At 36.0% G+C, this 26,503-nt stretch overlaps 2 protein-coding genes across 2 annotated transcripts in view; both read right to left on the bottom strand.

Moving 5' to 3' along the window:
* VGlut (Vesicular glutamate transporter) overlaps positions 1-18,665 on the bottom strand; it is a 30,388-nt gene extending 11,723 nt beyond the window's left edge. The window contains exons 1-2 of the mRNA XM_066397708.1: positions 18,550-18,665; positions 18,023-18,124 (exon numbers count right to left, since the gene is read on the bottom strand). Of these exons, the coding sequence (XP_066253805.1) occupies positions 18,023-18,036 (14 nt within the window). The 5' untranslated portion in view covers positions 18,037-18,124; positions 18,550-18,665. The remainder of the gene's footprint in view (positions 1-18,022; positions 18,125-18,549) is intronic.
* A 1,487-nt stretch (positions 18,666-20,152) lies between these two features.
* dpp (decapentaplegic) lies at positions 20,153-21,747 on the bottom strand. Its single transcript, XM_066397692.1, has 5 exons — positions 21,391-21,747; positions 21,074-21,339; positions 20,879-21,026; positions 20,663-20,828; positions 20,153-20,612 (listed from the first exon to the last, which is right to left on the bottom strand). Exons 1-5 carry the CDS (start codon positions 21,652-21,654, stop codon positions 20,242-20,244), a joined length of 1,215 nt encoding a protein of 404 aa, XP_066253789.1. The 5' UTR covers positions 21,655-21,747; the 3' UTR covers positions 20,153-20,241.
* Positions 21,748-26,503: the final 4,756 nt, after the last annotated feature.

Raw genomic sequence — 26,503 nt, 5'->3', positions numbered from 1 at the left:
ACAGAACCCTTTGATCGTCACTCAACTAGTACCACTAGTACCTTGTAGTGACTTCTCGCCGGCTTTGCCACCTTTTTGTTCTTTATCTCGTAAACTATCATTTTTTATACTAATAAACCTTAACTAAAGTAGGAAAGATTGCCTACTGTTTTATTCGCAAAACAGTATTTCTGAGATTGCGAGTTTAGGAAAGTCCGAATATGAAACATCCAGTTCATAATTATCCTGACGGTCATTTGTTGAAGTACCTCTTTTCGGCCAATTAGAAAGATCAGGTACTTTTGGTCCCCTACATCGGACCAATTTTCTAATATACATTTTGGTCACTTCGAGCCGGACAAGACGTTTTGGTTCTTCAGCCAGACACGACAAGCACATCAACAAAGAATCTCCTAGAATCCCTGATCACCGATAAAATATCTCAAAGTTGCTTCTCACTTCCCCTGAATTTTTCCGCAACCGCAGATTTCAATTTTTTAGAGACTCTATTCTCTTTTGATCATCAATAAATCCTGAATTTAAAGAATTTCAAAAATTTTTCACATATTGTGAGAGGATAGTTTCAAGATTGTGGATTTTTCAAAGGACAGCAGGGGTATATTTCTTCTTAAAGAAAACGGAGGGTCTTATCGTTTGAGCCCCTGAAATGCACATTTTATACTTCTATCTGGTTCAATCAGCCGATGCGATTCAGGAGCACGAGAAGGGACCTTTTTATTCGTTTTACTTCCGTTTTGTCACAATAGAAGGGATTTTTCACAATACCAGGATTATTCGCCAAAGGATTCTCAAAATATTTTTCTCTGACTCTATCGAGATGATGAATTAGGCTATACATATAATAGATTTTTATCGTTATTGAAAATATTCCCGGACTACTACGTCATTCCCCCATAGATTTATATTTAAATGGAAATTTATCGATGGCTCAGCAAACGTTTTATTTAACCTTAAAAGCAATAAAAGCGAGGGATTATCATTTGCTTAAAAGCAAGCAAATCTCCAGCTATATTCACTCAGTTTAAATTGAATCACATTTATCTGGGTCTGAAAGGGTGGCTTGAAAAAAGAGCTCCAAGGGGACGATTCCTAGCTGGCTTTCTAACGGCACATATTTTAATACAGAGTTGTACTTTTCCCCTTTGAATCCATGCACTTCAAGCTAAAAGCCCAACCACACTTTTTCCATGTTCGCACTCCAAACTGTTGAGCCCTCAATCGACGTTTGATGCAAATTAGGAAGGGATGGGAAACTTTCTTCAAAGGGCTATTGTTTTTAGTATTGAAGCTTAGGCCAACAGGAGAACATCGCCTTAGCCATTGTTACTTAATGTTATTGAATTACTCTTTTCAAAGAAAATTCCCAAACAAAGCTGGTTCCATTATTAAATTGCAACTGATACGGCTTGTCACAACACAAGCCCTTCATTGAAAGTCATGGCATTGTAAAATTCAATCAGTTTATGGAAAAAGTGAAACCTCAACCGGGAAAGATTTCTTTTGTAACCTATACCATCCATTAATGTGATTGCTTCTTTGTAATTTGCCGGGCTTTCAAACATGTTTCAGGTTCCGTGGCTTGTTCTACTTAGCCATGTGAAGATCGACTAAAAACCTTAAAAAATCATGAGTGCATCGAATAAAAACCTTTTACTTAAGTCGTCGGGTGAGCGCACATGAAAAATGCTTCTTCAATGCACTTTTTGTGTTTCTTTTAAGTGTCTTTAAGGGTTTGAATGTGGGGTAGTTTGAAAGGGAAACAAATGTCCTAGAAACGGTCACTCTTGGGTGAGTTTGTCCATCAATCTACAAGAGTAAATGTGGAAAAATGCTTCAGGAAAATGATCGTCCAATAAAGAAAGGTGGATTTTTTTCAGGGAGCAGGAACTTAAAATTGATTGGGGAAGGGAGTACATTAAGATTTAAGTCCGTATAAACGACAATTTAGATAAGACTTCCCTTCGTCCCTAAATCCATTTCCCGTTCGCACCAGATTAAAACTTTTCTGTTTCAATTACCTTTTGTCTTGTCCTTGCTTTTACCGGTTCCGTCACTGCCTTTCACTGCTGATCTTTTTTCTAATCAAAACGAGAATTTAAGATTGACTATAAGGATAGTAATTTCAAGTGTCTTATCTTCTAAATTTATGTTCCATACGATTTTTGGTTATGACTTGCATGCTTTCCCAACACATTCTAGTTCATACGTTTTACGGCTTACGTTAAAGCAACTATAAATCCAGCTTAATAAGTGCACCATTACTCCTGATTTTACACAGCTTAATATTTCTCCTTCTAAAAGAAAGGAAGTAAAATAACCAAGCTGGAACACTCGATGTAGACTTCAGAAAGAAAATGAGGCGGAATATTCTACTTCAGATTTCTCAAAGTGATCAATGCCAACAGTCGCTATGAAAACTAATTTCCAAAATTTGATTATCGAATTAATTGGTGAAAAGAAGATAACTGGAAGCATATGTTGGCTTTAGAATGGGTTGCAAAGCGAAGACTTTAAGAACACAACCAAGATACCATAAAAGTTAGGCCTATAATTCATACACTTACAGGATATTTTCCTTCCTTCGTTCACCAGTTAGGTACTCGCTATTCACTATTTATGCCAATTTACCTATTTCTACTTCTTAAAAGAGAAAACTGACAATGTGGATTCGTGCTAGGAAGCAATTTGAGTACAAATCCTCAATGTTTGAAATGGCAGGAAGTTTGAACTTCGAAACCAATCTTTTCTTTGACACTCACTGCCGGGTTGAATTTCAGTATTCATGGTATCTATCAAAATTAATGGTATTTTTGGTATTTCTGTATTTTACATCCATCTGTTATTGATATTCCGTAATTTGTAACAAATTTGAGTCAGTGGTACACGGTGTGTACCACCGGTTTTTCGCCGCTGATGGTACTCACCGTGCACCGTCGGCTCTGCTCGAGGAAATCCGATGGTTCGCAATGTATACCACCGGCACTGAACGTGTTAAAAAACACCTAAATTTGCAATATGCGAGTTTCTAAGAATACAAAAATCTAGCCAAATCAAAATATTTTATATGAAGCATGGCCACTTCCATTCACATGAAACAATGAAAAGTTGCTTAGAGACCAAATCTGCAAATTAATCGCGGATTAAAATCTTATTGGCTCCAACTCACTACGAAGCTATATATACCTATTGTGTTTTCATACAGTTTTCTCGGGCGAGTCAGAATTTTTCGACCATTCTGCATGCAATAGCAAAATCATTTCGAGGACCGAAGTTCTATACTCTCGGTCCTCTACGAAGTACCTTTAAAATTTATTAAAACGGTTTGAGTCGTTCCTGGCAATTGATATATTCTAAAAATTCCTCATGTGTAAATATTTACCAAAATCACATACTTTCTGGAATTTAACCCAAAGATACGTACCTGGGTTTTCCCCCTTTAATATTCAATACATATTATCGACACACACGTTATACCAGTTCGAACAAAAAATATTGTCATTAGATAGAATTGCCCACCAGGCAATGCCTCGTACGGAAAAACTGGAATTAAACAAAATCTGTAAATTTGGCTAATTATGAAAGTCACTGGGGACATAAGGGCAATTGGGGAATCAACTAGGTTAACCCCCATTAAGAGACAGGTGAACGCCCTCCTTCCCTCGTTCTGGTGTCATAAAACTTTCTTATATTGATAAGATGAATTAATGATTTAATTATAATGATTGAGATTGATAAAACAGACGGATTAAAATACATCCTGTCTTACTTGTCTATCAATGCATCACATGAAGATATACATAAGATAATTGGGAAGCATTTGGGTACACCTCCATGAAGGTAAAGGCGAATGTCTCCCTGCCAACATGTCCAAAAAAAATTAATTTCCTAAATTGTCTCAAGTCAAGTGAACAAATTGAATGTGTGCTGTACTGTATTCTTTTCTATTTGAGAGTGTTAACGTATACCGAGTGATTCAAGAAAGTATCTAGCACTTCCGGCAAACCGAAAGTGCTAGATAAACGTCGTTGTCAATGTCAATCAATTCGCTCTATTCTCATATGTATAGCTTTCCTCCAAATTTTAACCTTCTAAGTTTAAAAACAATAAAGATATAAGGGCGAGCCACCTTCTTGAATCACTCGGTATATGATTTTTTTCTACCTGCACCCTCAATAGTTTATTATATTTTATAATTCATTGACAGTTCTAGATAGTTTTTACAAAGCAGGCTCTATACATATCTCCAACAGTTTTTGAAACAATGAGGAATGTAACATTTTTCAAAAATTTTACTCAAACAAAAAATTCCACTCAAACAGTTTCCGGGATATTTTTTGTCATCCGTTTTCCAAGATATTCAACTCTACGCAAAACGATTGTTATTTAGATTAGGTCCGGTCTGGAACAGGAGCACGATTTGGGGACCGAGCCTAAAACGCGGAACATTTAGTTAATTGAAACGTCTGGGGTTGAATTGAACAACGGCACAATTACACTGAGTGTTAACTGATGATAATGTATTCATTTCCCCATGCAGCTCCCCCTTTAATGGTATTTTAGAGCGACTCTGCAAAGTTTTTGCAAACCTAGTTCTTACCGTTTGATTCGGTCCATCGGCAGCAAATTTAATAATAATCCCCGTATAATAAAGCATCCTGCAGGAATCTGATCCAATCCCGGTTCCAATTAGCCATGAAGCAGACTAATTAAGTTTTGCCTTTGAGCGATTACTCTTGTTAGTCGTCGCCGTTGAATATGTATGGCTTTTTTGTCCTCAAATAATAATAATCGAAATGAGTCTCAAGCCCCTCATTGGGTGGGGGTGGAGGGTGGGGGGAGGGGGGAGTTGTGAGAAAGATCAGACGTTGAAAGCTTTGAGGATTTTTGCCAGTAATAACTGAGGAAAGAGAAATCCCTTACCTCTTACCCCTCCTATTTAAATATCATAATCAGAGTTTACGTGACGGTTAATTAGTTCCCACAAAGCATCCGGGGATTCCTGCATGAAACTTTATATTTCAAAGGACATTGATACTGTTTCTCCTGTTGCTGCTCTTTCAAGTCCTGTTTATAGGGGCATTACACCAAGGCAACTCCATTATTAACTTATCAGAAAGTGAATTATGGACTTCCAAAAGACAATTTCCTTCCAATTTCCGTTTGTAATGCATTTATTTATACGATCTTCGAGCGTTCGGTTGCACTTATTGACTGTTCTTAGTTTGATTCTTTGCACGTAGCAGATACGTGGTTCATCGAGTAATTTTGTCACGTGACGCTTTCACAGCCCTTCATTCAGCCACTCAAAGGGCCTTGTGGCAACGATATTATGTATTATGCTCTGGTTAAGTGGTCATGGACGAGACGTCAAACGGCGAATACTTCCAGAAGTTCTTTAACCAGTTTAATAAGAGTCAGATTATGAATATGATGGCAATTTTAAACAAAATATCATAATTGTCGAACATCGAAGAAATATTGGCGTATTAGTGATAATGGTCTTTTTCACCATGTACCTCAGCAACCATGCATTTGAGACTATTTAAATTTTATTTCCCTGAAGAAGTTGTAACACGCCATTGTTGTTCGGGGTTATTTCCTAATTCCATTTCTTGGTATTCCTCGACATCAATTTTTTGAATCCCACACTTTCCTTCCTATTTTTTATCAGTCTGTATTATACATATGACTATTTGATTTTTAATCTTGATTTACTGGAATTTCCGCTCCTTACCAATCCATTACCTTTGAAATAATGGTCCATACGTTTTTTTCCAAGATTTATTCTCCAGATTTTACCAATCTGCCTGTTGGAAGATATAAGATTATGTTCTGGTGGGGATTTTTCCACCGGTTGCAGCGAAAAGAAGTCTTCCTCTTAATTTATTTTCGTTTGACTTCAGTTCGGTCCCTTCTCCCGAAAACCTCAAATTAAGAAAAAGTAGGTATACAGTGTGTACAAGATAATGATGCCTCACTTGGGAATTTCTTAGACGCAGAAATAGATGCATGCTTGGTTAAATTATGAAAAATTTCCGCAATTTGACGGTTCACAAAATGCTTCTTAGAAATTCACAAAGTTTCGACGAATGGTCAAATTATCGTTCTGACTAAATAATTTAAAAAATACTCATAAAATAAAATGAAGGATGAAAATTATATTTCAGACAGGTACTTTTTGTGGAGAATCAAAATCAGCAGTGAAATTTTCCAAACCATTCAAAATACCAAACTACACTATTTGAATTTCCACACTTTCAGCCGTTTGTTATGCATTTGTATCTAATAAAAGTGAGAACCTTAAAAAGGTGTACGGACTGCTTTAGACTCGCGTTATATTGGATTCCCTGTATAATTTTTCCCTGTATTTTGTATTATTTATTGGAACCCCAATTTATTAGAAATCTAATAAACTTCAAAGTATTCATTACGCTATAAATCAGAGGCCTTATTTTTCATTGTTATCCCCATCTCCAGACTTAACGGCGTCATCGCCGATAAGAAGATACTGCTTGTTATTTTTTATTGCCCTTGATTCAGATGAATTGTATTTATGCCGGAGAAAATCGATAAGGGGAGAGTTTTCGACGTATCGTTGTATGCACCAGTTATTTATCACTGCACTTCGACACTCAAAATGTGTAATACTAGTTTCAGGGTTTTAATATTTGCTTTTCAAATCTGTTTTTAGGTTTGTTCAATTTTTTTCTTCCCTCTTTGTCTTCTCATATTCCGGTATGCTAATCAAAATTCAGCTTTTCAGGTTCACAAAGCTTTCAAGGGAAATGATCGACTTCACTCTTTGTTTTTTCGGCTGAGCATTTAAATTTTTGTTTTGTAAAAATTTCGGAAAATTATCCCTTCAAATTAAATTTTCCAGATTTTCAAATTTGAAATTTTGTGAGTTATCAAAATTCAGTCTTTCCAAGTTTTTGTTATTGAAGATTAATTCCATTCTTTATTTTAGTTCTCACTTTCGTTTTAGATCGGCATTTAATTTTTTTAATAATAGCAAATAGATCAGCTTCATGTGTGGTAGTCAAATTATCTTTCCAAGATCTCAAATTTCGAGCTTTTCTAGTTATGGAGAATTTTACTATTACCAAACCAAACGAATTTTTACGGACTCTAAATATTAATCTTTTTAGGTTTTCAGTACTTAGAGATTAACAAAAGAGAGTAATAATTGTTCACTCATCAGTTTCTCAAATTCTCAAACTTGATAAACTGGAAATGAAAAAGTCCTAAATCCTATTTAATTACTTGTTTATCCCCGTGTCTTGCAAAAACGTCCTGTATAACCTTCTTTTTGAAGACGAAAATTTTAATAAGTGGGCACCACAATGATTTGAGCGAAACGATAGAGAATCTCAAATGCGAACACCACAAATAGAGCTTGAGCATCAATGCGCGCACTGAAGACGTCGTATTTGATGTTGGAGCAGTACCACAGTACCGTTCAACTTCAATAACTAAAGTTTCCCTTTATGTACAACTTCGTAATCGTACATGCTTAAAGAGATACAAATTTTGGCCGATTCAATGCAATCACGTTCAAATGCTGATCCAGCAAATCCGCAAAATTAATTTCGCAATAAAAGCCTCATCCGTCCTCAAATATACCCTCCGGAGGGGTAGTCGATAATTATGCACCGGCCCGAAGTGTATTACACCGAGTGTTTTAATAAAGATCCATAGTGGGACGGTCGACAACTGTAATAAAACATTTTGTAGCAATCAAAGATCCAGTGGCGGAGACGCAGAGCTGCTAATGTATCATTCCCTTGATGATAATTTTGTGAAACATCAATTTGAAGAATCCATCGACGCGAAAATGTGAAAGACCATATTTCAGACCCCTGACGTTAAACACTCCTCGTATTAAAATAATCAAAGGGCCACCTTCTACGCCTCTGGATTAAAATAAAAAAGCGGGTGGCGGCAGTGAATCCCCTTTCAAATATTAGATATCAAACATATAATACAGTAGGGGATGTTCTGCTTTAAAAACGCATGTAAAAACCAACTAAATTGTCTGGGGGCCGTTCTCGCCAGAAGATGAAAGCTACACCCTTTCCCTTTGAGAAGATGCATATGAGATTTCGCACAAAAATATACGTTTATGTCAAGTTTTATCAGAATACTTTCTAATCGATAAAGCATTTCCCATCACAACGTCAACGCTGCTACGAAACGAAGAAAAAAAGAAAAAGAGGATGCACATTGTATAGCCACCCTTCGTAGAAAGGATGTCATTAGTAGAAAATATCCGCTGGCAATGTGTCATTTATTACTTTATATAGACCCTCTCGTTATATTTTTATTTAAAAGCTCTACAATGGGGTTCCGTTTATTCGATAACGTCGAGCTAATGCATGTGGGTAGCTTTCTGCGCCCATTTGAATCGCCGCTAATACAGTTCAATAATGCTATCGCTTTATTAGAGTTTATAAAACACGGGTATTCGCTTCATAAATCTGAAAACAAGGAATATATGAGTCACAAGGGCTCTCGAATCTCCTCTCGACAAGAAAATCTTCTTTATTGCGTTTTGAATCCGGGCACAAATCCGACAATCCCCGACTCAAGCGTTGCCTAGCGATTCAGCTCTTTCTCTCAAATACTTCTCTATGCTTTATTATGTTTTCGATGGGGATCGAGGCGGTGTAAAACATTTTTAAATCGGTGTAATCGCCGACTAATCAATTTGTCTTTGTTTGGAAGCTAATCTCAGTTCTCACCCGACTGAACCGGGCATTCAAAGAACTTTGCATAAAATTGGCGTGCAGAACATGACTCAACTCAAATAACCAGAAACTTCATTTGACCCCCCGAAGTCTTTTACTTTCAGTGGCCCCATATTGGATGCTGTTCTCCGTCTGCAGCAAATATTTGAGGAGTCAACAAGGCCGCCCATCTCCTGAGCACACAAGCCAGGAGCACTTCATATCCCTGTTTAATATCGCTTCTTCTTTTTCACGACATTTGATTTTATCACTTTTGAACTACGGCAGGCCAAATCAACCCAAAGGGAAAATTTCGAAATTAATCCGATTACACTTTGATGATGTTACCCGCTAACTGAAATTAACGAGGAAACTTTGCGCAGTTCCAACTCGACTCTAATCACGTGATTGATGGCGATAATTAGTGTATGATTTCAAGCTGATGAGTTTTAAAGTTACAAGCACCTGCGGTTTGATATATGCCACAAATTAATTTGCTCTTTCGGGCTCCTAAAGCTAAGAATTCGGGGCAAGAATGGGGGTTTTGGCCTTGTTTTCAAGATAGACGAGGCCCCGGCGCCGTCGGTTCTGGAGAACTTAACGACTGAATGGCGCCCAACAACTTTCAAAAAACTATTTGTATGTCTGTCTGTGTCTTCCTGCTATCTTTTCTATTCCCCCCTTGCAGTCGATGAGAAGTTGCGGCTGCCAGGATCATTAAGTAAACTGGGACAAAAGAGAAAGTATATGGGGAAGTTTGCCAATGGGGATTAGGCATAAGATTTCAATCCAGCCGTAATAAGGACATTTTAATAATTAAGTAATCAATAGGATGATGAAGGAAACATGCAGGTCATCATGCTGAAAGTGAATTCAAGGGGTGTGATAAGGCAGTTCTCAAAAGCTATTTTCAAAACGAAAAGTGGTAAAATTAATTTTGAATCTTTCTATTGAACATTATTCTATGACTTTTCGGGTCCGAGAGACTATAAAGCAAACTGTATATATCAAATATTTAGAAGCATAACTACAGCTTCTTTTTCATCAAGTTGGAAAAGCGTTAAGAAGGGGAGAGCTCCAAACTGAAGAAAAAATAAGAACATTTTTCCAAAATTTCAGCTTTTTCGAATAAATTAACTTCGAAAGTTATCGACAATTTTCAAATTTTAAAACGGCATATTCTGGAAACCCAAATTGCGCAACTTTGTCCCAATCTAATCATTATCGTATCTTTTACGGTTACCGAGATCCCCATGATTGCGCTCTAAAAACGAATGATACCAAAATACCACTTCTCGATTCAGCTCATTATCTTGGAAATCTGCCCCTGGGAACATCACGGTCTCAGTGTTTGAGTATTTGAAATTCAACAACTTTTCCAGAATCTCTTACCAAGTGGCATGACATCATGCATCAGTCTCTAACACACTCCTAAATTGATTATAATCAAGTGTTCAGGTTAGTTCAGGTTAGTGTCATATCATGAGCCAAATTAACATTTTAGCAGCTTAGTGGTAAATCACACATGCACATCCACAGGTACAAGTTTGATTCGATTTTAACACTGTGCACCTCCATAAGGCATCATTTGCGGATATATGTACATACGATTTTTTTACTTAAAATTATGCACGACTTCGCCACCTTAATGAGAAACTTTCGCCAGTGGTATTATAAAACACCCTGTATACTAACAGTAGAAAACTTATATTGGAGTGAGTTGAAGCAATGGCAATTTACGACTCCCAACAATTTCGCACAGAGCAGCACATATTAAGATGCAAAATACCTTTTAAATTTTAAATACGAAGGGGAAACGTCCATTAGTCCTCCCGACAATCTCTTAATCAGGCCATTAGCGGGATTTGCCCGAGTAAGCAGTTTTGCCAAAGACCATTATGATACAGGCAGGAATCTATTATAATCTTGACAGGCCTTTTGGGGTATTATGTTTAGCCACTTCAACAGTGCTTTGCAGGGCTATCGCTTGAAATACTTATACTCTTTAAGTGGCTTAAAGGAAAGAATTTCGTTGCTGGATGTAGGATGCACATGTTTTAACTCCCCTCGGAATTACGTGCCAGGCCAAACAACTTAAAGTCAAATGCAATTTGAGTAATAAAATGCCTCGAAATCAATTTCAATTAAATTTGCGACTCCGCTAATGGAAAGTGAAACCCCCAAAGATGGGACAACTTAGACGGGGAAGCCCGGTTGCAAATTGAGTTACGGTCGACACAATGGCAGCGATGTTTGTTTGCCAGTTGAGTGCCGAAAACATTAGAAACTCACCAGCCCTATAATAATTGATTTTCCTACTTTTCGCCACACCGAAATCCATGCGGAGAAAAACAGGAAACAACAGTAATAAAGAAAAATTGTCTGATCAACGGTTCTGGCACTTAATCTGACTGGTGAAGGGTTGTTTGGGGCTATGCGTTGACGGTAACAAGGAGCGCCACTCTAATGGCGCTCAACAGTCGCTCGTCCTTTCATTTCTAAAATCCTGTTTAGGAACTGTACATTTCATATCAGAGAAAAAAATCACATATTGTCGAGTTAAGCAGCCGTGCAAGAAAGACGATTAAGGGTGTCCGTCAATCAGCGACGTTTCTGTGCGAATCCCCGCGTAATCCATCAGGAAATGATGCGAACGGGTCTTTCGGAGCCCATTCAAGTGTGACCGCGCGATACCATTCATTCCTTCCCAGGGGAAATCAGCTAAACCATGGCTAAAGCCGCATCGAGGATTTGTCGAATAAAGACGGACTTTTAGCCTTTTTTAGATCGATTCGCGGATTTGAGAAACATATTTTGCGGAGAGACCGAGAAACTGTTCGCATTTCGAAATGACAATTTCCAGATAGTTTTGTTTGAAGTTGGGCAATTGGAGGAAAATCGGCCTCTGTCGCGGAAGTGCACAGGGTGACCCAGAAACAATGACACAAATGAGTATTGGGTGATAAAACAGGTATCAAATACAGGTAAAAAAATCGAACCGAATCGGACTATTTTTTCTCTTAAAAATTTTTAAACTTTCTAAAAAATCCTTTAACTTAGCTGCCATTAACCAGAAAGTGTACATTTTCTGTCGAATTTTTCCACTCGAAAGTATCGACAATAGTCGTTGCATGCAAGACCGGAAAGTGGTATTTTGCGGGGCAAGCTAAGTAAATTCCTGGACGAGACGTAGGCGATGACGAAAAGTTTTGAGAGCCTTGCTAAACACATTTTCGATCGCGTTACATTCAATATTTTCATAACGACCATTATCTGATTTTATTGTTTTTTATATTTGTTATAATCAATTTAATTTAAAAAAAAACATAAAAATTCTCCATGGCAACAAAGAAAACACATATTATTTCAAGTTTTCAGTATTATGTGGTTCACAGAAAGGAATTAGAAAAACGAAACAACAGAAACCGGAAAAGAATTTTGTCGTTTTCAGTTTCGACCCGCAAAACGCTTTTGGCACGAAAATTGCACAGAAAATGCACACTTTCGGGCTAATTGTAGAACGCGTACTTTACATGACCAAAAATACATATAGCAGTACTCTCCGGTCTTTCCGTTATTTTTCGGTAATGAACTATTTCGAACCTAACGGAAATTCATAGAAAACGAGATATTCAAAAACTACCAAAACTATCTAAAAAATAAGCTAAAATACTACGACATATTCCTATGCAACAATGTTAAAACTAAATATTTTTTTAGCCTAGATCTAATTTTTTTTACGAAAAGGAATAATGGAAGCAGCCTTTAATACGAGCTGTAAAAGGAAAATATATTTTTTTAATCAACTTAGAAGCCCTCTGGAAATAGAACGAAGCTCTTTCGCATATAGGTAAACCGGATCTAATCGATCTATTTTCACCCGAGGAATTTGTCCTTTTATCCAAATTTGTTTTCGCTGAAACACCCTGTATAAACCATAGATGTATCTGAAATGTTTCAAAATATTTCCTTATTAAATGATTGATGAACTTGATGTTGGTATCATATGTGAGAGCTCAGACCAACAGGAAATGTGGAAAATCCAATTATTACATATCGCAACTTATGATCAGCTATGGGTGTTTGGCTGCATAGCTACCCTGCATAGGATAGCATAAGAAATGTTGACCAGCAATCAGAGATGGCTAATTTTATTATACGCAATACCTCAGAACATTATTTATTTGTGTGTCTAGAGTCCAGAAATCATAAAAAATTTCTATTCTGAATTTGAAGTATTAAATAAGGAGAACATCGAAATCCTGCGACTCCGAGAAGTAAAATTGGAAGGGAATGAGGAAGATTATCAGAAAGAAGTTAAGACACGAATAAAAAGCGACATTATCAGAAAGCAGCGTAACCGAACACATAGAACCTGGCTATCAGAGAACAAACTCCTACGGCGATATAAATAAGTTAGAGGAAGAATCGGAATGTTGATTTTCCTACGACTATCAGGGCATCGCATAGTTATCGATTCAAAAATTATATCGAAATAGCCTTCATTTCCGTATACTTTAATTCCCTACGGGTTGCGCGCGCAACGATATGGAAATAAGCTGGACTTTTACTTGGCATTGCAAAGCGAAACATAACATAAGAGCCAACTAAAAGAAGCTTAGCATTATTTTTATGCCCTCAGGAAAGCCGTCTAACGAGTTACATCGCTCAAAAGGAAACTTTTTAAAGGCATTAAATTAATGCAAATTTCGACGTGACTTGGATCTGGTGCAGAGGAAGCTTGATCGGATTAGGGCTTGTAAAATATGGTTCTGTATCTCCGAATTTTTTCTCTGGAAGTGCCAATAACAAAGTTGGAAAATTATCGAACACGGCTGGATTCTAAGTCCGACTAATATTTTACAGCACCTATAGCCAGGAAGATGAATGCAACGGACGTGAAAAAATCTGAGAAGATTAATTTTAAAAGATTAATTAATTTACGACTTCAACGAACGTCATTCTAGCTAATTAAATCGAGTACCCCGAAGACCGATTTATCCTCGCGTCTCATTACTCATCAGTTAGGTTCATCTCTAGTCAGTGAAACTTGCCTTTGGCATCAACAAAGTTAATGAAAACGGCAAAAATTTCGGCCCTACAGAAAATAGAGCATAACGACACGACAGAGCTATCCGTCGTGTCCTTTTTGTTGCATCTCGATTAAATCTGCGAGTGAAAGAAGCAAGAGCGTGCAGAAGCGACTTACAGCCAAATGCAATGAAAATAAATACGATTGACGTAGGAAAACAATGAGAAGACTGAGGCCTGCGGCTCACTCCATTCAAGCAGGATCTATGACCGGTTTCGACCATATCAAGTTCCGCCAGTTTATCTAGAGTCAATTAAATACATAAATATAGGTAAAAATCGGCATTATCACTGGCAAGAGTTTTGAGCCCACAGGAAATAGAACTACCAGAGTCATTTTTCAGGCTCAATATACCTGCCGTTGATCGTGCTGAATTCTAGTGCTTTTAATTGACTCAGGCAGTACCGAACTGAACACACCTGATAGAATGAACTATGCTAGATTTAATTAAACCCAGAAATACATCTTAATGCTCTCAGGTCTACAAACAGATCTCAAATACTACACGCAGTTAATTGGTATGAACTGCAGATTTTCATCCAAATTTTCACCGTTATCTCTTATTTGCTCACTCTTCAAATTTCGCCAAGAATGATTTTCTCAAAACTATGAAGAAATCAATATCTGAAGAAATATAAACCAAAACGATCTCATTCTGACATCTAAAAAATACATTTGTACCTATAACTCTATAAATCTTCAGAAATCTGTTTTGCCATTCCGGAATTTTATTTTCGGGCACTTTATCATACGGATATGTCTGGAGTTTCCCTAAGTAACTTCACCCCTAATGCGGCTTCTTTCAGAACAAATAACCTTGCTAAGTTGTATACCCCATGTAAAAGGGCACTAACTAGTGGCTTTCTGCTTTATAGCCCTTTTGATTTATCTTGTTCTTGTTTTAATGATTTTGGTATAACGTAGTTTAAATGAGAAATATTAGAAAATTAGGAAGTTCTAGCTTTCATTAAGCTGTTCGCAGTAAACTTTCAGAAAAAATAATCAACTTATTTACAGTCAAAAAAGCCCAAAGCGGAGAAATAACATAAATCTGAGATTATGCTGTTATCAGACGGAGCCAGTGAACAGTAAAGAGGATAAAATGTAACCATAAACGATTCGGAAACGACCCTGCTCGGCGGGAGGTCAAACAGTGCAGGAACAACCAGATTCGCTATGATTTGTATCATCATTGAGTTTAATTTACGAAAAACGTTTTTCAGAAAAACGTTAACTTACTTTTGATTCAATCAACTGTGAAGTTTCATTAAGGTGTTTCGTATTCCACCCCAAAAGGCGTGTCGTAAAGCTTATTTATTATCGTTGAGTTTCATTCTTCCAATGAACTCGACCTGATTTTTTCGATTTCCAAGGATTTCTTCAAAATTTTCAAATAAGAACAAACATTGAATTTAGATGAACTAAGCTTTCTATGCTAACTATACACTTCAATTTATCTAATATAACACTTTTTTTAATCATTTCTAGATGAAAAGCACGTATTTAAGTTAAAGATAAATTAAAGTTTTTCAATTAAATTGAAAAATAATATGTCATCAAATAAAATGAAATAGTTGAAAAACAAAACTAATTAAATTATAACTTTAAAATGAATGACTCGCACTTTGTTGTATTATACAAATGTCACACGTATGATTGAGGAAGGTGTTATCTTACTTGAATTTTCCACCAGTCTTCATAAATTAGACTTTCACTATGAAGATGGCCAAAACTGGAAGAAGTTCAGAATAAGTTATATTGTTTCAAAATTATGCCATATGTTCCTCAATATTTATCACGTTTTCATGCAAACTGAAAACATTCTGAAAACGTTTTGAATTTTGAATTTTGCTATGTAAACCCGTTTTAAATTTTATTTCAATATTGTTTTGTTTTCGGATCGGTTTGCTAATTTTCGAGCCCGTATCGGGATTGAATGAGCATGGGAACACAAAACGGTTTTGAAATCAGGGAGACTAAGTCAAAATTGTTTTAATTTATATTTAAAAAGGCAATACTGTTTATTGTTTATATGGTATTTATATTCATTTAAACGGATGGAAGCGAACCATCTGAGTTTAACGAGTTTAATAACGGTAATAGAGCAATGACGTTTATTTTCAAAATCGCCTTGAAATCGAATTGGATATCATCAAACACGAATTTAAAAACTTCGAATCGTTTTCAAAATGTTTTCAATTTACGTGGAAACTCAGTGCTTGATTATGTAGATGCCGATTGACCGATTTCCACTGGGGTGCCAACTTATCAAAATTGCAAAATCTGAAGCATACAATCAAATACCTGATTCTTTTTATCCAAATTAAATACTTTGAAAGAGTACACGACCAGATTCTTGAAATGCTACAATATGATTATACTCATTAACAAAAAAAAAATTACCTTTTCTTAATTTAATTTGTTTTAGAAAATTGATCATTTAATATCGTTTAAACGTAAAGTTGAATCACCTTCACAACCACTTGTATCGTCGCTTTAATTATTTCTTTTTGGAGTCGAATAATCCCTGGGAGAAACGTCTGGAGCGTTCCAATTCCCGGAAGGCCAATTTGACTTCGGTTTCAGATTCCGACTTTGAGTTTATTCCCTTGCCGATTTGCGACGATCTCAGCGCAAATAGAGTGTTTATATTTTCGGTAATAGACTATTTTCAAAGCAAATAAAATCAATTCGCTTTCGCCATGGAACACGTGTGATTTTGGCGACAGGTTCGATTGAAACCTTTTGAAAAAGTTAATGTGAGAATGATTTTTTCCTGCTGGCGTGCGATAAAGTGGCTTCGCCGTGCGCATTCGTGAGCTGAAATTAGCACTTTTTCGCAAGTGTGTTGTAAAAAATTTTGCCAGACGCAAATCAAAGTGTTAACACTACGCATATGCGTTTGTCCCCTACCAATATTTAATATTTAATTCAACGTTCAGGAGACTATAAAGTTAACACACATGCGCTCGTGAGAAAAATATTGTATCTAACACGTGCGGGAGGATCAACTCCAATCAGCGTGCGGTAAAGTGTTCCTTTCCCCATTTGATAGTTTAATATCTGTTACCGCACTGTTACAAAAAAATAATAATAACCATCTAATTTGACAGATTTAATCCAAAAAATGGTAGCAAAAGCGCATGTTTATATTAATATTAATATGTTCTTTGAAAGGTGTTTACCACATTACTTTGTAGTTAATTATTTTTATTTTTGTTAGTCCATCTGTGCATAACATTTTGAGCAGTATTCTGAAACTCACTGGTTAATATTAAAATTTTCCCGCAATCATCAAGAAGATATGCGATTTTCGAGAGAACAAGTCGTCTATAGTAACTTATTAACCATGGATATTATCTGATTTATGGGCTGTAGCTTGTAACTGGTATTGAATGGTATGAACACTACTATACGATTACATGCTAAATGAGCCTCTATGGACACAGCTCAAGCACAGCACGTGAAGGCGTACAATTTCGGAAAATCACCTGCATACTCAAAGAAATACCAATTTAAGTTCACTATAACCGAGGATTGTTGCCACTTCTACGATAAATTAAGGTAGGTACGTTTTATCCGAGAATTCGTTATAAGCAGATTTGTTATTTGAGAAAAATCTAACGTACGGTTTTATAGCACTCTGGTTAGTACTTTACCGATTACTTCATTATAAGTGAAAGTTTGATTGTAAGTGAAAGTTCGTTAAAAACTGATATTGCATATAAACAGAGTACTCCATTTAAAAAAGTAAAACTTTAACTACTTTACTGTAAAAAATTTGGACGACTTTTTTCGTCAGGTTCAATATACATCTTTACTTATGGCAATGCCCCGAATTTCATTAAATTGCGTCAAACGCTTTTTGAGATATTACTTAACCATACAAAATATATTTTTCGTTCCGTATATGAAATACTGACGAAAACAAGGAAAAAACCAATATTTTATTCGTCTTAGTTTGATTTATACATCAAGTACCGCCTTGCTTTTAGCCTGGCTGCGAGATTTTTATTGGTTTTATATTTTGGAGTTATTTTACTTTTAAAGAGTTCTATTTACCGGGTGTAAGAAAACGCAACCGACCCTTCTAACTTCTTAAGTTCAGAATATCACAAGTGTTTAAAAACTGAAATTCGGCATAAATTTAAGAAGTTAATGGATGTAATGAAGCTTACAAATATTTTAATTTTTATGTTCTTACCATCCAGCCACCATCTTGCACCACTCGCCCTTAAGCCACGAAAGACACTTTTCACTACTGCTAAGGGCAGAGACTCAGGGGTAGGGTAAATCCATGGAATATCTGAAAAATTTAAGAAAAAAATTATTTACTTACGTTTGCAGCTTTGCAATTTAATCAAGTTGTAAAGTTAATACATAATTATAAATTGAATTAAATTAATTTCTGTAGGGCTAGATCTAGGGCTTTGTAATGATTTTCCAAACCCTGCGCATATCCCTTGGAAGCTCACATTCATAGTACTGCGCACAAATCTACCCCCCCATAGTCTCTAAATGAATAAATGCCGTGGAAATATATCTAAGATTGTTTCTTCACATCTACGATTCTAAAATCGATTTTTGTATTGATTTCAATCAAACAACATTGCAATTTTGAACTCTCTTGAAACTTACGTTAAAAAAAAAGCGATACTAATGGAGCTTAACTACGCCACTAAGTACAAAATTTCAGCACTACAACATCCTTTTAAATAAAAAGAAACTCACCACTTATTTACCGAGCACCCGGAGCGAGCGACGCCACATTCGACGCTCTTGTGGAGCGTCGGCGGCGGCGTTTGCCGCCCCAGCGCCGTCTCCAAGATTAGCTGCCTATTGGGTCCCTTCTACAGTAGCACATCCGCGGCAACTGTCAGCAAAAAGGGGCCCCAGCCAATCGGGACCACATGTAGGTGGAGCCGACCCTCCTGGGCACAGTTTCAATTTTCCCAAAAAAAATGTTATATGTAAATGGCGGCCATTTTGGAATATCCGGGCTGATTGTTTTGGAAAGCTTATTAAGTAATTTCCCCCTAAATGTTGCTCTCCCTGTGCTGAGTCTCCTTGAAATGACGATTTTTCAATGCTACTCGTCGATAGAAAGTTTTTGCTTCAGGTAAGATGAGAGCTTTTCCTTGGAAGTTCAAAAAGTTGAATGCACAGTAACTACTACCCTACGAAGAACACAAATCTAATTTTGATTTAAGAATAACCTATCGCCTTTTCTTAGCCTTACAACTTAATATGTCTTACCCACTGACAGCAATAATTGACTCTGAAGCTGGCTTGGAAGTCCTAAATCCGGATTCGTTTACTCACAAGAAATTCTCAGCCCAAGATCTTAAATATCCCTCAGACAAATTGTCACGATTTTATATCCATAATTAGAATGGGTACTGTGTTGATGGTTCAGGAGTATATGAAACCCCTGTTGCTACCATAAAGTTATTTCTGATAAACTGTCGGTCTACTTATCCGTCCATTTATTAAAATTTAAATTCCTCAATTAGGTCAGGAACTTTTCTATCCATGAATTATTTCTTTACGCGTCTGTAACTATTTTTTCGGGCTATTTGAGAAAATATTAGGCGATTCCCAAAATTTTTCTATTCATGTGGATCAAGTCCGTGTCCATGTGTTATAATTCTCCGAATATTATTAAATTAACAAAGAAAATGGTTGTTTTCTCTTATTTTTTTAAATACATCGAAAACAATTACCAAATGCAAAGAAATTGTAAATGTAGTAAAGGAGGATTGACCTCCGAAAAGGTACCCCCTGTGGATTTTAAGAATAATTTACAAAATCTTCTTTAAAAAAACACCAATTTTTGAAATATTCATAAACCGAATATTTTACAAAAAAAACACTTTTTCAAACGTCACTTATTTTTAAAAATTCCCCCTCGATTTCAAAACAATACCTTTCACCCGTGTTATTAGGGTTCTAAATTGTAATTCTACTTTTAGTTTAACCTGTCAAAATTCCTATTTCCTAACTTCCTAAATAGGCAGCCTGAAATAGCAAAATTCATGAAAGCATACATTTTCTCTCAAAATATTCAAAGTTAGAATGGGGATTCGTCATTCTCTAAAGGGCTTTTACGATTCTAGATTTTGGTGTTTTATTCTAAAATTCAAACCACTGATTTTCTCTGAACTGAATTTTTGTGTTAAGAATTCCTAACACATACGAGTGTTAGTATTTATTTTTGCGATTACTACCTCCATCTGTTATGTTGACTTTTGTAACAGAATCATAGGACAAGCTAAGTAAAATTTTAGTGTAAAAAAAAATAATACACTATTTTTTGGTTCTGTATTATTTTTATTCATTTACATATTTTCCTGGAGCTAACATAAGTAAACAAAAGCTTAACCAAATTTATTGTCATTTTATCGGCAAACTTTTAGACCTACGTTACCGACACCCACATTTATCAACAACCAAATGATCGTAACTCTTCAAAACAACGTTCCCTGCCTTATCCAGAAACATAATCGGAAATGATCTGTATTCAACAGGCACACAGCACACTTTTAATGCTGCATGGTGTCCATTTACGAAGTGTCGCAATTTCACATGGTTGTTGAGTTCATCTTGACCCAGACGACATTTTCCGGAACACTGATATACCATCAGTCCATTTTCTGGATACAGGATTAAATTGTTCCAGTACAGTTGATGGAAATCCAAGTTCCAAGGTCTTTTAGAGCAGGCTGCGTTAAATTGAAGAGTTTTAGGGCCAGAGCTGAGGTTCGGGGCAGTGTTGTGAGGGACGCTGGTATCTGCTGATATTGATCATCAAAAGATTATTTTTACACTATAAGCAGAATCTTGCCATTTTTTCGTATGTTCAAAACAGCGAATGTTCTGAAAACTCCTGCGTTTGTGTCGTTAAATACTGAAATAAGTTTGTTTTCGTCGTAGCTTGAAATAGTTAATAGGAGTCCCAAGTTTTCTTCTCCGTTTGCCCAATTATCGATGGGCTTCTTAATTTTGAACGTCTATAAATTAATTAATTGAAATTTAGGATAATGCTTCCTAGCAATCATACCTGCCAGCCCCGTTGTGCCTTAGATATGTAGATAACATTGAACAGCTTATGAACGTCAGGGTTCTCTGCCAAAACTGATTCATTTAGGTCCTTGCTAAATTGCTTTTCAAATTGATATAATCTTAACACCGCCGATGTCTTAAAAATGCTAAAAAAAACAAAAAGTAAAAATTTTTGGAAATGTTTTATCGTTACCTTGAAGTGTTCTCCAACGGCCAATAAAAATACATATCGGCATCACTGACCTCTTCATTAGGCTTCAAAGCACTCAAATCAAACTTAATGATCCGGCTAGAAGAATTCCTGTTGACGTTAAAATATATCCTCATGGTGTCAGTTTTAAGAGGTTCCTTGATTCTTTCTTCATAAAACTTCCCAAAAAAAACGGGCAAATCTGTCTTGTTGATTGGTTTGTGGTCGTAATCCCATTCGTAATCCAGGAAAAATTTTTTCGATCCTGCCTGCGCGAACCTAATTCATGCGTTCATATTGGCGAAACCAAGGATACTTACAGGCTTAGGTGGTTCCTTATTGGGTACCGAGTTGACGTTCTGTATGTTTTGAGGTACATGAGGATTGACGTCGAAGTCGCTAATGTTATGGTTCAAGAAGTACACTCGATTATACACACTGAATTCATTGTTGCCTATAGTTTTAAAGTAATAGGATTTCCCTGAGTAATTAAGAGCTCCGACGCAGAAGAAGTGCAAAATTCCTAATACAGTAATTGCACTCTTCATGTTTGCTATTTCACTGATACATACAAAAAAAAGCATCTTGTTGCTCGTAAATAAAATTAATGAATTTCAACAAAGTAAGTGGAGCAATTTTGAAAATTGCCCTAACCCACGGATTTTGCTCTTACGAGGACTTTAAAGATGCGGAATAACGTCTAATTTATGATGTAATAGTGAGAAGTACTTAAGTATTATGAAGGGTTCGTTAACTGCTCATATAGTCGTACTAGCAATCCTAAAACAGAAAAATGCTTCATGTTACAGCTGAGTCGACTTGGAAACCACGCGAATTTCTGGCAATCTTCATACTTCAAATCACTAATACAGCAAGTATTTTTGAAATTGAATGGTTTCGTACATGTTTCCTTTGAGCCGTTCTATGCATCGGCGAGAATCGCCGTATCTTTTATATAATAATATTAAAATCACATTATTCAGCTAAGAATAGCTTAATTTATTGCAGGGTGGACCTGAATCCAATCAGTTCCAAACGCTTGAGCAACAAAATGAAATTTTTGCTTTTCCCTGGATGCGCCTTCAAGTGGAAAATGTGTTTCCATGGAGCTGCGATATCGATCCGGTTCCGAAATACATTTCACCCGTTTGAATTATAGACCGATTAAGTATTACTACCAGTTATGACTAATGTACGGTATGACACATTGTTACGAGGCTGTTGGACTGAATACTGGGCGATTAGTGTAACAGTAATTTTTTTAAATGGGTAAGATTTCGTCATAACTTCCTACTTTTTGAATTTATTAGGTATATTTACTCCTTCGTGCCGCAACAGTGCGCCATAGGAAAATTTAGTTTAATCATAATTGGAAGCTATAAACGTGTGGTAAGCTCCTAAATTGCCCTCAAAGCATTCCAGCATTAGGAGCAAACTTCCTCATAGAAATTATTTAGAATCATTCGAAAACATTATGAGGATTGTGCTCAAAGAGATCACTGATGGAACTTTTTCTAACATGGTCAGATAACAAAAGGTCTTGGACTCAGGTGTTCCCATTTCTTACACAGGTGCACTATAGCTGTTTTAGATTACCCCCAGCCCTACGAAAATGTTTCAATAACTGCTGTGCTGGCAAACTCCCAATAATAGTAAATGATGGTGTTCAAGCCAAATTAGTTGTTTCTGTGGTCATTCGCAAAGATAAATGCCAAATTTACGATAGAAGCTTATTCCTCTATAGTTTGCAGTACCCTTTCCTTAAACTAAAAAAAATTTTTAAATAAATTAAAAAAAGATTATTAGACTAAGTTAGGTAAATTGATTAAATCGGGCTAGTTGGTTAGGTTAATAGTCATAGATCCAATCGATCTTTCCCAGCTCTTGTGCCAGAGAGTACTTCTTAGCAATTTACCAATTTTCTTAGACAGTACTGTTTTGAAATTTGATGAGATTTGCCAACTCGTTCAATTTACCTATAACGCTTAAATTATCGAATCAAGGAATATAATAGCTCGGATTAGTTTAATAAGATAAATGTAAGGAGGTTAACCGGAAAGCTCGGCTCTAGATCCTATAAATTTTACAGAACGAAATCGTTCATGTAGCAACATTCGCATAATCAAGTTGTTGCTATAGCCAACATCAAAAACATCAACATTAACAAAAACCACGAAACGAAGAGAGCAAGCTACAATTAAAGAAAATTTAAGCATCAGAAAGATAAGTCAAGGTTTGTCCCGGGGCAGTTGATTTGGAAGTGTTGAAGTATTCTTATAGGCCATTAGAATTTATAGTCTTGTATTACTGCTGTGCAAACCTCAATACAAACACGTGCCACCACTAGAAGACTGCATGGTCAAGACGCCCGTGGGAATACGGCTTACACCTTCTAAAAAAGAACGTAAGAGGTCTATCTCGGAGCAAGCAAGGTTTGAATTTTGAAATCTAGACAATTGTCTTGGCTAAAATTGAATTTGGCAATTCAATTTTAGCGCCTTGAGTTAGAGGGTTTCAAGAGGATCGAAAACCAAAAAGAAAATTATTCTAAGTTGTTCTAAATTAAATGCCTTGTAAATATTCGCAAATTTGAATCTAAGGCAGTCAGCAATGTCATGGAAAGCGTAAAACTAAAAAATAAACTTGTGTAACATCTCTGAGCGGTGCCACTAGTCAGAATTCAAAAACAAAGATATGTATGTGTAAGGAATCGCTCATTCATAACAAACCTCATCAATCGCACTGGCACATTTAAAGTTAAACCTCATATCCGCGAATGACACCCCCCTGGATGGCATCCCCGTGAATATCGTCGGCTTCGTTTTAGCCACGGTTTCGTGGTTCGCACCCCCGATATCCAGGGGTAACGGGGTGGAAATCATTGCTGGCGATAAGTTACGACGGCATGACTTCATCATGCCCAGCTAATAAACGGCATATCCCCGTTAAAGTTCGTTCTCTGTTGCATAAGTACACAATGTATCCAAGATAAGGATGTCCAGCATGGGGATCTCGTACGCAGTAATAGACGCAGAATCGGTTAAATTGGAGAAAAGTAGCTCATTCGAGAGAGTAATTTCACGGTGCAAAGGTATTAACAAAATTATTTGTTTTTTAGTTATTTCAAAAAACAACGAAATTATCCAATTTCATTTTTTTCCCCAAGTTAGGGGCGACATAGGTGCAAACTAAAACCGCTTTTTCATTGCCATTTTCTTCCATAAAAGCTTCAGTGCGACAGCCTCGATTTCATTCTATGAATTTCATGTATCAAAGATGGTCATTGGCTTTTTTTCTAAGTACGGTGCTAATAAATTTTTTATCGATTTTAAGACTTTTTGTTACAAATATATTGATATAATTTTAATTGTTCATTACTTTTCTTTATTATTTTCCGTAAACGAGCTGGCCAAAAATGCTCCGAGAAAATGCCTATCCATCTTCCAAAAAATCTATGTGGTGGATATTCCTGCACAATTCTTGCATTATACAGGGTGTCCCAGATAAGGATGAACAGCATGGGGATCTCGGAAACGGTAATAGATACAAAATGGTTTAAATTGGGAAAAAGTTAGGCAATTTAAAGCAAATTAATAATCTGTTTTTATATCGACGAAATTCCGAATGGTTACGAAGATATCCGGAAAAAAACGAATTTGGCGGTTTTCGTTTTTTGCAAATAACTCTTATACGGTTATAGTTAGAGGAATAAAAGTTTTACATTATTAAAGCACTTTTTTGAGAACTGTTTAGCAGTGTTGCCAGTTTTCTTGTTACATCCTTACTTTCGGAGAAAAATGAGTAAACTTTTGATTTTCATATGGGCGTGATATCAATTATTTATATTTTCAAAATCGTCATAAAATTCCCTTTTCAGCCATGCATTACATTTAATATTTTTCTCAGAAACTCTATGAGTTATAGCCATTAAAGCATTTTTTGATAAGTAGGCCATGATTTTGACTTATAGTAATGGTGCACATTAAATAAATGAATGCTGTGGAAACGTCAACATTTGATTCGATCCAAGTTTAGCCGCATTGTTGTTATTAAATACATAATTTGAAACAATTATTTTTTTAATTTTAGGGTGATACCAGTAATATATTTATACTTTTAAATAATGTTGACGTTTCCACAGCATTCATTTATTTAATGTGCACCATTACTATAAGTCAAAATCATGGCCTACTTATCAAAAAATGCTTTAATGGCTATAACTCATAGAGTTTCTGAGAAAAATATTAAATGTAATGCATGGCTGAAAAGGGAATTTTATGACGATTTTGAAAATATAAATAATTGATATCACGCCCATATGAAAATCAAAAGTTTACTCATTTTTCTCCGAAAGTAAGGATGTAACAAGAAAACTGGCAACACTGCTAAACAGTTCTCAAAAAAGTGCTTTAATAATGTAAAACTTTTATTCCTCTAACTATAACCGTATAAGAGTTATTTGCAAAAAACGAAAACCGCCAAATTCGTTTTTTTCCGGATATCTTCGTAACCATTCGGAATTTCGTCGATATAAAAACAGATTATTAATTTGCTTTAAATTGCCCAACTTTTTCCCAATTTAAACCATTTTGTATCTATTACCGTTTCCAAGATCCCCATGCTGTTCATCCTTATCTGGGACACCCTGTATACGGATGCGCCATTCTGTTGGACCCAACAGTTAGATGTTGAAATCACTGGAGCATATTGAAAAATTTTGTATTGGACCATCGTTATGACCGGGTCGGATCCATGACAAATTGTAAATTTAAAGGGATGGTACTTTTGTTTGCGTAAAATAAATCCAGCTGTTCAGTTTGGAATAAATGTTTACGAAATCCCTTTGTTGTTTTGATCACACTATGTTACCAAATCACCAGTTTCAAGGTGCAAGTGGCTAAAAATTTCATTTGGTCAATAAATGATCACGATAAATATACAAAACACTTAATATCAATATTTGTTATAAATATTACACAATAAAAATATTTTCATACGTGGAATAAAGTGGTGTAGACTGTTTTAACGTGTTGATATCAATATTCCCAGTACTGCATACACACATATACAGGATATTTAAAAAAAGAATTCAAGAATGAAGGGTGTGATTCCTTAGCCCATTTTAAGAAAAAAGTTCCTATTAACATGTGCCCGCAATTGCACCGTTTTCGAGATACAGGGTGTCAAAAAAAAATACCGGTGTTGCTGTCTTTGTTGTTATTGTTGCTTTCTGTTCATGGAAATGTAATGTTGCAAATGTTATTTAGTGACTGGTAACAACTGGTATATTCGAGGCCAATTAATAATGTGGATGAACTACAGCAACAAATAGAAAATAAGTACCAAACAATTAGACAAAATCCAGGGTTGTTCGAAAGAACAAGAGCTTCTTTTCGGCGAAGATGTGAATTATCTGTTCAAATGGCAGGTGGA

Source organism: Euwallacea similis, chromosome 16 (genome assembly GCF_039881205.1).
Source record: "Euwallacea similis isolate ESF13 chromosome 16, ESF131.1, whole genome shotgun sequence".
NCBI classification, from domain to species: Eukaryota; Metazoa; Arthropoda; class Insecta; order Coleoptera; family Curculionidae; genus Euwallacea; species Euwallacea similis.
The sequence above is the reverse complement of the archived record's forward strand: the minus strand, read 5'-3'. Positions and strand labels throughout refer to the sequence as shown.